Below are 14,608 nucleotides of genomic sequence, written 5' to 3' on the forward strand. Positions count from 1 at the left end.
TCATATTCATTTAAGCGTTCCTGTTTCTACATTTCTCTGTTTTCCAGTGTTCCCCATCACACTGAAGGGTGGTTCCTTCTCCAGAATAACCCACCTGAGCTGGTCAAGCTGGTCTTCCCCTTCATCTGAGATCTCATCAACTCACCTGCCTGCCCATCCTCCTACAACTGTTCTTAGGATTCAATCAGACCAGTAGTCTCCCATTAAAAATCCTCCTCCGATTAACCAAGTTAGCAATCATCCTAATCAACACCTTCAAAACAATTCTCTGGAACATTTCTGTGGAGCCTGTGTCTGGTTTAACTCGCTTCTTTTCTCTCAGTGACACCTGTCCCCGCAAACCGAACTGTCCCCTGGAATCCACCTCCCTTCATAATTGCTTCAAATTCAAATTTTATTTATCACAGACACAGTGATACACAGTACGACATGCAGTGAAATGCTTATTGCTGTGCAATTCCTGACCAGACACAAGAATAAAACTAAAATTTAGAATAAAGTATGAAATTCAAGTTAAAAATCAAAATGAAAAAAATTTAAAGTCAGGATGATTGTTGAAGATGTTGGAGCTCAGGGTTGCTTTTCCACAAGGCTTTTTTTTTTTTCGTCCAGAGGAGTCAACTCCTGCTGGCCATTTAAATAAATGCTACATTGGCTTAACTTTACAGACTCTGAAGCTATGTCCAACTTTTATACTCTCTGTAAGGACTTAAAAAAATAAAAATAAATAAAAATTCACTTAACAGGTGACAGAATAATGTCTATATATTTACAGTGTCTGGTTACAGCAGAAAGCACTAGCTATTCATTTTTCTCATATATGCCCCACTCAACCATGTGTTGAACATATATGTTACATATGTTAAACAAGCATTTTCTGGGCTCTTTTTGTATTCTTGAAAGTTTTGAACAAAATTTAAGTAGGCTTTCAACCAGCAGTATATATTAAAATAATTAATGTTCTCTGGAGATTGTGAAATAAATGTATTGTTTTTGCCTGTATGTGACTTTTTCAGTTGTCTTAAAATATATCTATGTCTATATCGATCGTTTATTTTGTGGAAAAGATGTTTTCCTATCACATACAAAAAAATAATCACTGATAAACTTCAATCAACAACGGGAACCCCCTTTGTGTTTGCAACCCAGTTCTCCTACATTCCTGATGAGTCTTTGAATGCTCCACTTAGGAGTCCTCCTAGCTGCCTGAAGAAAAAAAGCCGTAAATGTGACTCGGCAGCACAGCTGCTGTCCTTCAAAGCTGGACTTATTCCCCACATGCTAAGTTTCTGCTTGCTTCAGTCTGCCCTGATCTTTAATACTGCTTTAGGGTAAAGTGAATCAGTCAAGTGTTTTTTTAAACGCAGGTCGACTATAATGGAGTGTCGCGTGTTGTCCATTCAGAGTCACGTTGTCAGGGGATACGTTGGGAACAAGTCGGCAACATTCCCGCTGCAGGTAAGAAGAACCGGATCTAACGTTCAGGTGGTAGTTTCAAACAACCCTCTGTAGTCCAAAGAGAGAGAGACTGGGAGGGAAACAGCATCTAACTTGTAACGAAAACGTAGAAAATCTAGCACCGGTCCACAGCGACACTTCCTGATTTATGAGATTTTGTGACATTTTCTGAGAAACATCAAAGGCCCTTTTTACATTTCCACCCTTTAATCCCACTAAACGACTGTAAACCTAAAAATACAACAACAAATGCTGTTTAATGTTAGTTAAACTGGAGCTGATATATTCCAGCATGATTCTCATTGTTACTAATATACCACTCATTGTCAGTGATTACATCACATTATAGCGTCCCAATTTTCATCTTTTTAAAAAAATCTAATTTAACACGTTAGGGAAATGTATCTGATCTATATTGATATTTGAAAAGAAACTTTTGTTATTTAATAGAAATATGAATATATAGGAATTATTTGAAATCAAAGTCTTTCTTAACAAAACTGATCAGAAGAAACAGATAATCTCCTTCTTCACTTTCACTGGTTAATGTCTGTGTTTGCCACTTACAATAGTGCATCCTTAAAAATGATCAGAATTCCCTGGTAACTTATTTAATTGTGGTTGCGTGATATCATCTTACATTATAATCCACTTTATTGTTCTTCTTATCAAACAAGTTTGATAACTGGAGTCGACAGTCCACAGAAGGAGCTATTTAGAAACTAAATTATGCAAAAGTTCTCGTCAAACATGCGATTTTGTGAAATGGAAAAACTGTTGAAGCTGTCAGAAAGGGGGGGCTGAAACTTTCAAACTCTGAATGTTGACTAGTTCTCACAGTGGTTCACCTTCAGCGTGCTGTTCCCGCAGTGCAGTGTGATTCATTTAGACAGAGTGCAAGACGGAGCCCATTGTTCTCTGTTTTAACAGCTGCTTTATGTCTCCCTTCCCAGGTGCTGGGCTTTGAAGTGGACTCCATCAACTCGGTGCAGTTCTCCAATCACACAGGTTGGCTGAGTGATTTTAATGGAGCAGCAAAGTGCTTTTCATTCATTATCATAAAGTCGATTGACTCCTTTTTCTACTTGTGTAACAACTCAGCCTTTTTATGCTGGTTGGTTGGACCATTAACTTTTGTCACTGCTGCTATATTACATGGATCGGATATGGAAATCATTTATTGAAAGCTTTTGTAAGGGCGGAAAAACAATCGTCCGTTCTCATCCAGTTTGCCATAGTTGGTTAAAATATAACGGCTTAAGTTTAACAGAGTAGATGGATTTAAGCACATTTTAGGGGCATTTAAGGATACATGCAACTTTTTTTGGTTGGTCAAAAGATTAAAAGAAGACTTCTTTGCACGCATGCATTGGGACTGTTTTGCTAGCTGTACAGGGGAGTTATCTCTGTCTGTGTACTTTGGCTTGTTAGTATTGCTATATGCGACTCAGTGAAAGATAGTCACTGTGGCCTTCAGCCAGGTTTAGAGGGGGAGAACTAGAGAAGTTAATGTTTTTCTAGGAATCGCCTTCTTCAGCTCTCAGGTTACTCAGCTGTGAAAAAGCAGATAAATCCAAACTCTGAGCATATCCATGTGACGGCGCTGTATGATTTGATGACTTTACCTGTATATTGTGTAAGGTTGGGGTAAAAATTGACACAAGATTGTTGTGAGTATTCTGTTTGGAGATATTGTATTGGCACAGAGACACAAATATCAATATTTTATTAAATCTCTGGGAATACTACAAACAACAGGGCTCATCTCATGCACCACTATCCTTAGATAACATTTGGCGAGTAAACTTCCATTAAATCATCTCAACCGAAAAACCATCCAACGCACCTATCTTCGCAAAGCTACCTCCTAATTCCAAACAAGTGAATAGCTCAGTCACACGAGTGAAAATAGAACAGCAACTTCCTTGCATCCAGTTTTAATTTCGTTCACCAGTAGTTTTAGCCAGCAAGCTTTTTTTTTCCTTACAAAAACAAGACGATGTATAAATAAAAACTAAGGCACGAGGACAAAAGCACATATTTTTTTGGCTAAGTCCACACACAAATCTTTTTTACACACACACAAATTCTTTTTACACATACAGATCCTGATTTACAAGTACAAAATATTTATGACCACAATTTACAAGGACATCCACAATTTGATCTGCTCCCGACAAACAGCATTGCAAGGGGGGGGGGTTCACCTACCGTATTTACCACACTAAATGGCGCACTTAAAATCCTTTAATTTTTTCAAAAATTGACAGTGTGCCTTATGTATGAATTCTGGTTGTGCTTACTGATCTAGAACCTATTTTGTGGTACACGGCGCTCAAAAATCTGTCAAAAAAATGTTTTAGTACGACTTTGGTAAGCTATTGAAGCCGCACCGCTTGATGGATTGTCGAGCATTACGGCTACCATAGTCAGGAGCCTCGTGGAGTAATCTGGGTCCAAAACTCTGTCAGCTTCAGGTCCCAAAGTCAAACGAATACTGCGGCATCACTGAGAATTAAAAACTGTCTAAATTATTTCATCTTTAATAAAATGATCAGCATTGCTGCTTTACCAGGTGTAACAATTAAGTTTAACATCTAGGCATCCATGAAAACAGAACTGATTAAATTTAACGGAGTTAGAAGTTAGCAGGAAGTTAGCTCGCTAGTTTCCACCTAAACATGATATAGCATGTTCTGACTGAGAGATTTCTGGAAAAATTAAAACGTACAGCTCGGCTATCACTTCCAACTTAAATGAAGACAGAAAACTAAATAGCAGTGACATTTGTAGGGTTACTGAAGTTGAACTAGCTGGTATATTATGATATGCAACGTGATCGCTAGCGACACAGCTATGTTAGCATAACATAAAGAGAAGAATGAGTTGAGTAAAGTTTGACTTATCTGACTGTTTTGTTTTGCTTTTTGCGCCTTATGTATGAAAAAAGACCCATTTATCGACAGTGCGCCTTATAATCCGGTGCACCTTATGGTCCGAAAAATACGGTAACCTTCATGCTTCCTGTTCGTCATAAAGTGCCACAAAATGTCAACGCTTAGGAGGAAGAGAAGTGCTGACATGTGGTATTAGATTTAGGATACTGTACGTTTATACTTTTTTTAGGTGACTAAGAAACTAAACTAAAAGAATTTAGATAAATTACCAAACCTAATCGATGTTTTAGTCTAAAGATTAACTTAAACAAAACCAAAATTTGCTGATAAAACGAACACTTATTGCATCTGCAAAAGTAAAATCTGTGTCTGCCCCTTGATTGTAAGGAATTTTTATACATTATGTAACCGATTGTAACTTTGGGTGACTAAGTGGTTGCCCAGAGCTTGAGCTTGTTGCAAAGCCACATCCTATCACAAGGGAATTGCACAGGTTTCCTGATGGGAGGCAACCTTTCTGCAGACAGTTGAAGTCTGACTTGGAGTGACTGCAGTCACTCTCAGAGAGATTGTTGAAGGGCTGCAAATAATTGCTGTAACATTTATAAATGCAGATAAATTGTCAGCATGTTGCCAGCAGTCTGAATAACTCTTTGTCAATGACCACAACTTTAGGGGACTCGATTCAACTGGCTGTCAACTATTTGTATTCTGGTTAAATTACTGTAGGACAGGAATTTTATGTCCACGCAGTAGTCCAGACAGTGGACACAGGGTATCGCTATACAAACTTTAAAGATGTTATATTTAGATGGCAGAAATAGATTTAGGATAGAAAGGAATTAAAGTACCTGCAGACTGTTTAGCATTATCTAGAAGATCATTGTAAAGATGACCATATCGATGTTGATTATCATACAGATATCTCCAGTCCAGAGACCAAATGGACACTGTTCAATGCACTAAAAGGATCCCCAAAGTAACAGCTAAGAGCTTAAAGGAATCACTGCGGCTGGTTAGCACAGCAGGCATTACAAAGGAGAGACACAGCACTCTGTTTCCTGAATAGACGTCTGTGGGAGAATTTCACAAAGGCAAAGACGACGGTTGTTTCACTCCTCTCGCCAAAGAGGCTTGATTGACAGTCCTAACCGGGAACATGTTGGTGAATGCAGACTGTAGAGATTCACAGCAGTTTTAACGGCTGGCACTTATTGTTTTCCTTGGATTACTGTATCCATCATGTAAATAAACACGGTGCTTCTCAGTCTAGTTCGCACTCAACAACAAGCCGTTTGTGAAGCTATAATGTTGTGCAACTTACAGTGTGCACAGGTGAAACTTTTCAACCTTATTTTGGGACAAAAACAGAAAACCTTTAAAATGTCTTCTGTCTCTCCCACTGTTCAGTTAGAGAGCAGGTTCAAAATAACTGCCCACAGGCCTTACTTCTACCAGGACTCTCCCAGAAAGCTAATCATTGTATTGGCTTAATATCTGGTAGCCCCAGTCTGTATCCCTTATATATTAAATCAGAAATATGTTCTGCTAATATCATTTGCAGTACTGTGGAAATGTCTTGAGGCACACTCTCTTTTCTTTATATTTTGCTTCGAAGGAGCCGGACTTTCTTGTCATTTTTTGACAAATAGGTTTTGAACAGCAATTCTTTAAAGTTTCTTAAGAAGTTTTTCAAAGGGCACTGGCTGTTTTTCACTTATGTTCATTCCTTGTACCTGACCATTTTCAGACCGTTTTGTCTGTTCAGCCACTTAATAAACAGATAAAGAGATGAACATATTAATTCAATTATTTTTGTTTTTATTTAGCGCTAGTTCACATCAACAGTCTCATCAAGTCACTTTATATTGTAACACCAACAATCAGACAACCCCGTATGAGCAAGCACTTGGTGACAGTGGGAAGGAAAAACTCCTTTTCAACAGGAAAAGTATGTCCTTAAAAATCTGAGAATTTGCAGGTCTTGGAAAAACAAAAAAGCTGAACAGTATCTGAAAGCCGTGGCCTTAAAAAATAAAAAAAACACCCAGCAAAAACCTGACACAGGACCCGAGAGATTCATCTGGACCTTCAGTTGATCCGTGTACTTTTCACCGAAGCCTCGTCAGAAATGGTCTCAATGGAAGGGTCGCTGTCAAATTGCCAAAATACCCAATAACTAGACTGAAGATCAGTGGCAATGAGTCTTATGGTGTGATGAATGAAAATTCAGAACAAAAGGCAGTAAACATCCAAAGAAGAGCTTTGAATGTCCTTCAAGACGCTTGGAAGACTATTCCTGAAGACTACTTAAATTACAAAAAAGTTGCCTAAGAGCGTTCAAACTTTGACTGATTTTCAAGCTCGTTAGAATTGTACAGACTCTGTTTTTTGCCTTCTATATTGTATTTCCATGGATGTTTGCACATTTCAATACCCACTTCTCATTTTCCTTACCCCTAATTTCTTTATATTTTGTATCTCGAGATACTGTCTAAAGATCAGGATGTATTGACCCTGTGCACGAGAAAATGCTAACTTCCTGGTTTGAGACCGGATGTGGGGTTGTACATTTCCGGTAGCTTTACTTTGCGGTCAATCGCTACTGCGAAGATCTACTCCAAAATCATGTCTAAAACTCGAAAACGGAAAGATCGCGTTAAGTACAAAGAGGAGAAGGTGGGAACACTCACCACTGTTGTGTCATAAAAAAATCTAATGATCAATTTTGACGTTTAAAGAGTTTAGATCAATCAGTTGTTTACATCACTCAACACAAGCAGAACTGCATTACTGCATGCAGAAGACACATCGTCCACATTCAGAAGCACATCTCTGTATAGTGACTGGTCTTATGATTTAAACAGGCAAATGTTCATCATTCAAAGTACAGGTGAAGAATAGTCAAACCAGATGTTTCCCCCATTATGTCGAGATCAGCTAGTCAAGTTCACACCTACACAGCATGTTAACAAACCGTGAAAAAAGCCACACAAAAATGAATGATTGCTGGTAACGGTTTCTATACATTAGTATGTACGAAGGGTATGTTGTGACTTACCTTAAAAATTACAGCGGTCCCTCGCTAATAACGCGGTTCACCTTTCACCTCGCTGTTTCGCAGATTTTTTAGTGCAAGTTTGCATGCTTATTTTTTTTACGTCACATTGTGTCCTGCGTCTGGATCGCTGCAGACGATCTCCTCCGTGACGTCTCTCCTGTACAGTACAGAATCGCTGCATCGATCGCTAGCAGTGTGACTCTGAAGTGCAGTACTGTATGTCCACGATGTCCACGAAACGTTTTGCACCGTCAAAAAATAAAATTGGCTACTTGATTTCACCTATCGCTGGTTATTTTTAGAACATAACACCAGCGATAAACGAGGGACAGCTGAGAAATATAACATTTGAATCCATTTTCTCTTTTGCTCTGAGGCGCGGGGAAAAATATTGACAAGTCGATGAACATCATTTACAGATATATTGGGTAAATGCCCAAGACATCTATAGAAATGTAAATCGCCGCTTGATTCATTCATTTGCTTAACTTGTTTTGGACCGTAAACCGGGCGCGAATAGGACACCGGAAACAAAGCTCCCCACAGGAGTTTCCGCACCGGAAGTAGCATATGCTAACGTGCACATAGTCAATTGTTGTTCAAATAGTATCTGTGAAGTCTTCAAAGACTCCTCTAAGCAGCTGGATGAAATAAAAAATCTTTTTGATTGACAGATTATAATGATTTTTACTTGTTTGACCCCAAAGCAAAAATGTGAGCATTCCTGGTGCTATGGTAGAAATCTCAGCAATGGAAAGTAAATGGACTGATTCTTATTGAGCACTTTTCTACCGGAGCACTCAAGGCACTTCATATGACATGGCTGACTCATACACTTAAGTGTTTTTTGTGAAGCACTGGCGCTCTGGTGGATGCATCAGACCAACTTGGGGTTCGGTATCTTGCCCAAGGACACTTTGGCATGCAGACCGAAGCAGCCAATGATCAAACCTTTAACCCTCCAATTAGTGGATGACCCACTTTTCCTCCTGACCCACAGGCATCCCAACTCAATGTTTACTTGCTTGCAATCGCTACTGATCTTGCAACTGGTGTGGGTTTGTTTTTTTTTTTTCCCAACCACTGTCTTTTCATTTACCTTTTTAAAAAAATCTATTTGTGAATACATGCATGTTCTCACAAGTATATTGTGCAATAGTCACACAGTTAGACAGTGAAAATGTCATTAAGAAAAGAAATATAGCAGTTACACTAGTGGGCTCAAGGCTAGAGTTGCCACATTTTTTTTTTTTTTAAAAGTCAGCACTGCAGGACAAACACTTAGCTGTTAAGAAAGCAACAAAACCTGTCACAATTTTTTGCTGTCTAAGATGCACTGAACCAGGAGTAGCCATAAAGTCACAAGCGGTGCAGACTTCAGCAGATTACAATGAAAGCTATCACAAAGAAAAGAAAATGCTGGAAAAGAGCAGGAAACCAGCTACTTGTAACACAAGTGAAGCTGGTGGAAGCCGATGCTCAGAGAGGTTATGCAAGTTAATTTTCAATTATGCATGAAGGGAAAACGATGAGGGATAAAGCAAGTTAAACAGGGCACATGTGACTCTCCACATGAATCATGTGGCTCAGGAGGAGACGGAAGACAGTTTGGACAGATATTGGACGTGTTACATGATACATGAGTCTATAACAGTTGCATCCTATCGCAACAAGCCAGAGTAGTTGCAAAACCTGTAACCTACATGGCTTTTGTTTTTTTTTTATTTTTTGTTGTTTTTTTTGTTGTTGAAATTTCTCAAGGTTTCAGTTTACACCTCAGCATTAGTAAATTACCCCATACAGATATAACCTTTGCCCCACATTTAGTTTGTTGGCATTTCTCCCCCCTAATCAACACACCTGCTGAGATGATGGGATTATTAGTTGGGGTTCATGTGTTGAAGTATGCAAAGAATGCGCTTTTCTCTGCAGGAGCAGGAGGCCTACACAGAAATCACTTGAACCAATACAAATGGGAAGCTGATGAGTTTTGAACATTTGATCATACTCTGAATGTGACCCTTCATCTTATTTCCGGTATGTTTAAAGATTAAAATTCTGAAATGTTCCACTTTCAGTGGAAGCGCCCCCAACCACAGCACAAACTGCTGCTTTGCTGTGAGCTTTCTGTTAAGTCCTCTCTGCAGGAGGCTAACTCGCTGGCTCGTGTTCAAGTTTGGGCTCTGTGTGAGCTCTTATATTTTTTCCTCTGGTATACAGGAGTGTTTGTGTGTCCATTTTGTGTGCAGTCATTTGTAGTCAGAACAGCTTTTTAGGGTTTATTCTAGTTTAATGGTGAAAGAGGGACAAAGAAAGGCGAGCTGGCAGCCAGGATACAAGCTTTCCATTCAGTAGCTGCGGAGGCCCTGCTAAGTACAAAGGGGAGAGGGACCTCAGCAGAGGGAATTAGGTCGATGGAAAAACAGAGAAAGGATGGCAATGTCTGCTAAGTTGATTTATACACAGTAGGGCTAATGCAATATATGAGCCCTTCTATTAGGTTAAGTAGTGCAAATGTGTGTCCTCCTTCCTCATTTATCCTCAAAAGGTCTAAAATCATGGTTTTAGACTTTGACACAAAACGTCCTTGAAATAAGAGAGTTAACCAAATCAAATCAGATTTAGCAATGGAAAAATTTCATCAGTTTTATTTATTTATTTTTTATCTCTGCCCAGGCTACAGCCACTGGAAGGGGCAAGTACTGACAGCAGAAGAACTGAATGTGCTCTATGAGGGTATTAAGCTCAACAATGTGAACCATTATGACTACATCCTCACAGGTGAGTTTAAGGAGTGTCTCCTTTCAGTATTATTTATTCAAAAATCTTAAGTTTATTGTGGGCGGCATTAATCTGATAAGGCTGGGTGGGACATTAGGATGCAGCACACCTGATGGAGGTAGGCTTTATCACTGAGGGGTCAGAGAGGGTGCTGTACCAGGAGCCTCCTTGTGATCGCTTTGGTTTGCATGGAAAAATGCTGTCTTGTCTGCAAATACTTCCCATTTGCACTCAGTCATAGCGAAAACTACAGACAAGTAGTGACATCCAAGCAAGCTATTAGCAACTACAGCAGTCTACTAGCGATCAAAGTACCTGTTTGGTGCAACAGCATATACCTTTTTGTGACCAATTTTGCACTAGCAACCTCCAGCAATCACTTGCCAACCCGGATGTGAGTTTTCTCTAGTGCCTGGCAGTCACCAGGAAGAGGTAGATTCTGCCGAGGTGAATATCAGAAAAAATTTGGATTCACTTTCACATTTGTCACCAACAACACATTTTTACCTTATGACCAGTGGTTGTTGTCTGTGTGACCGAGGTCCAAAAATCTCATACCAAACTTTAGGAAGCTCAGAAACTAGAAAGTGTGTGTGTGTGTGTGTGTGTGTGTGTGTGTGTGTGTGTGTGTGTGTGTGTGTGTGTGTGTCAGTCAATGCTGCAGTTCAGGTTAACCCAAAATTTCTTCCCAAAGGATACAGCAGGGACATCTCCTTCCTGGAGACAGTGGTTGATATTATTAAGGAGCTGAAGAAGGGCAATCCCAGCTTGGTGTACGGTGAGTGTCAGACTGGATTTTCCATTTTAAAAAGTGAACTTTTTTTAAGCCTCATTTTTTAAATTTCTTCTTTCCAGTTTGTGATCCTGTTATGGGAGACCAGGGTGCTATGGTAAGCAGTTATCCACACACATCCAGCTGCTGACAGTTTAACGAACAGTGTCGTGTTCTTTTTGTGCTCTTCAGTGCACTCTTGAATTACAGTGTAGGATTTGTTTAGTCATTTTGGACTGTATATCAATTTCTATTTGTTACTCGTAAACAGGTTGGGAAATCAGATTTATGTATTTTGTTGTTGTTGTTGCTTCAGTATGTTCCAGAGAACCTGCTGCCAGTCTACAAGAACAAAGTAGTGCCTTTGGCTGACATCCTGACTCCCAACCAATTTGAAGCAGAGTGAGTGCATTTTAAACAGTTTTTACATCGAAGAATAAAAGAATAATGATCTTTTTTTTTCTTTTTTTTTTTTCTTTTTACAGAAGCTTAAAAAAAACTAATTAAAAGATGCAAAATGGCAAGCATTGTTGCTTTTTTGTGACATTTTTTTTCATAGGCTCTTAACTGGGAGGAAAATTAACACTGAGGAAGATGCTATTGAGGTGAATATCAGAAACATTTTGTTTGGCTGTGTTTAGATTTAATTTGTGGCATCACGAATAACAAAGTCTGAGAAAATGGGATTTTTATCTGTTCTGCAGGTGATGGACCTGCTTCATAAAATGGGTCCAGAGACCGTGGTCCTCACTAGTACAGACCTTCCATCGAAACAAGGGGACCAGTTCCTGGTGGCTCTTGGAAGCCAAAAAATAAGTAAAGTATCAGGCTGACTTTGTCAAAATTGCTATAAACTGTGGGGATGCAGTCCTTGTGTAGGATCAACAGAGTAACCTATAAAATTAGGATAACGGCTCCGTTTGTCCTCGTCACTGCAGAGAAACCAGATGGGACCAACACAGATCAGAAAATCTGCATGGATATCCCCAAAGTCGATGCTGTATTTGTGGGAACAGGAGACCTTTTTGCTGCCATGATGTTAGCCTGGACTCATCAACACCCCAAGGACCTGAAGGTCAGCAACACACAAGTGTTTTCAGTTAAATGCAGATAATATATGAATCATAGCTAAACTAATCTTCCTTTTTAACAGACTGCCTGTGAGAAGACTGTTTCTGTCATGCACCATGTCATTAAGAGGACCATTACTTATGCCAATGGTAGGGTTTGTGCGTGTATCCAGTGACTTCAGTGTGTCATCGGGTTTTTTGACTTTGTCTTAAAGTTGTTTACTGGGGCACTTTTTGCTTGTGTTGTTTATATTTAGTAAAAGGTTTTTATATTTTGAAACAAATAGCTTTGTGACTGTGTATAACCTATTCTTTGAGTTCTTGGTTGTTTAGTTCACCTCAGGGCAAAAACCTGTTTGTTTGTTTGTTTGTTTGTTTGTTTCCCTTAAATGTCTTTCTCATTTTCAGAAATGGCTGGCCCCGGGAAAAGGCCTACCCCTGCACAACTGGAGCTGAGGATGGTTCAGAGCAAAGCAGACATCGAGAATCCTGCCATTGTAGTGGAAGCCAAGGTTTTACAAAAGTCTTCACAGTGAAGACTGTAATGTTCTCTGTGAACTTTTCACTTTAAGCTGGTAGATATCTGGGCAGTCCGCCAAACAAACAGGATTTTCACATCAAAGACTGTCACGTGTCTCTGCCTTACAGAATCACGGGGGGGAGGGGGAGGGGGGGGGGTTACTACTGTTTTTATTTTGTTCGTGAGCGGTCAGCAGGATTTCTGTTTGTGTTCTGCTCACAGACACTGAAATAACTGCCATAAGTGTCTGTTCTGTGGCTAGCAAAGGCAACATCTGCCATTGATTCAGAACAAAAACAACACATCAGCCAGTTTTGAACCCTTTCCAGACACGGGATGCGAAACATTACTGGCTTCATCAGCCTCTCGGCTGATTGCATTGTGGCATTCTGGCATGGGTTAATTTTAAGTTAATGTCACTAACAATTGAATTCAGACATACTCGGGACTGTGACAGATACAGCTACGCTACAAACACGATATTTGTGGGTCTGGTGAGAAGGCTTCACGCTGCCCCTCTTAGACATGAAAGAGATCTCTCTTCTGGCATAGCAAAAATGCATCGTGTGGAAATCTTTTAATCTCATAACAAATTTAAAATGGTTGATTAAAATGGCTGCTTTTTATGTCGTCCTCTGGTGAGTTGAGAGACCCACTGAGATGCACGAGAGGCATGCGCAGTTCTGGTCTAACAGACCTGTCCATTAATGTGACTGTAAACATTCATAACTATGCCAAGTTCAAAGCGATTTGTAAAGGTAACTGCTGCAAAGCACTCTGTATTGTACTGATTAGACCCTCAGAATTATACAGAGAAACTCAATGACTTTCTTTGATCAACTGGCAATATTGAGGAGAAAAAGTCTGTTTTAATAGCTTTGCCCTCACCCCAAATTTCTTCATGTAAGTAAAAAGCGCAACAAGTGACAACAACCAATATTAAAATAGGCAAAATGCAGGAAGCTATAAAAATGGAATGGATAATGGGATACAGATTTGTGTTTAGCCATGAAGCGATTGCAGCAGATTAATCGAAAGACGGGCTCGTGTTTATATTAAAGAATCATTTCAAGATAGTGAAAATAATTTATTAAGCAGAACAGAAAACGCACAAAACCAGTGTTACATGCATGGCCATTCGTCTACTTGTTTTGAGACTAGAACATCAGTAGACTATCTGTGATAACATTAAAACACGCTGGGTTAATCCACTATAAAATTATTTTTAACTGTTAAGAATGCATGCAATGTGCTTAAAATTCACTTCATTTCAAGACAAGTGTTGCCACATTATAGATCGAGTGGATTAGTGCTGAAATGTGTTTCAGTAGGTTGTAGTCTTGTTCTCATTTTATTCCAACTCTGCTATTTTAGAAAACTTGCGACTTTAACGATAATCGTAATAGCTGATGTCAAAAATGTTCTTTTAATCAATTTTCCTAAAAATGACGTTTGTCACGTCCTTTTTTTAAATTACGCAATGCTTTCTTGCAGGTGTGTAACATGGTAGATTCATGTCTTAAGCATCTCAAATTGAGGTATTTGCACAGATGATCTTTAATATATTTACTAATGGTCACTGTTTTCTTTTATGACTGTTGTCATATCTCTAGAGGAGTGTCTATGAGAGACCACGTTATACTGTAGCCTTAACAAGGTTAGGAAAGCAAAACAGTGGTTGTGAATGTTTTTGTGTGCTTATATCTGATTCTCGCACATAATGTTAGAAAGTCAAGTGCCAAACCTTGAGCTGCTGCTGCTATAGAGCAATACATAAACAATTAAAATAATAATAATCTTTTTATTGAAATTGTGCCTCATTTGTGTTAATTTATTTTTTTGTCTGTTGGGTTTCAAGATAAGTGTTCTAAGAGAACTGAGATCTGGTTACTGTAAAGTGAGCTCCATGTCGTGTTCAAGAAACCAGTTTGAAATGATTTGATTTGTAACATGCAGCCAGAAGATGGTCACAAAGGACTGGACATGCTCAGCAACAACACTCAGGTAGGCTGTGGTGTTTAAACGATGCTGAAGTTACACCACCACCCT

General features: G+C 39.2%; 1 protein-coding gene across 1 annotated transcript; it reads left to right on the plus strand.

The window, feature by feature from the left end:
- Positions 1-1,185: 1,185 nt before the first annotated feature.
- LOC146370414 (pyridoxal kinase-like) lies at positions 1,186-14,369 on the plus strand. The gene is made up of 11 exons (XM_084908318.1): positions 1,186-1,458; positions 2,412-2,466; positions 10,093-10,197; positions 10,892-10,975; positions 11,053-11,087; positions 11,286-11,371; positions 11,529-11,574; positions 11,674-11,785; positions 11,908-12,044; positions 12,123-12,189; positions 12,448-14,369. Exons 1-11 carry the CDS (start codon positions 1,378-1,380, stop codon positions 12,573-12,575), a joined length of 936 nt encoding a protein of 311 aa, XP_084764444.1. The 5' UTR covers positions 1,186-1,377; the 3' UTR covers positions 12,576-14,369.
- Positions 14,370-14,608: the final 239 nt, after the last annotated feature.

Source organism: Perissodus microlepis, chromosome 16, assembly GCF_051167445.1.
Source record: "Perissodus microlepis isolate ML-2025 ecotype Zambia chromosome 16, ASM5116744v1, whole genome shotgun sequence".
Lineage (NCBI taxonomy): Eukaryota > Metazoa > Chordata > Actinopteri > Cichliformes > Cichlidae > Perissodus > Perissodus microlepis.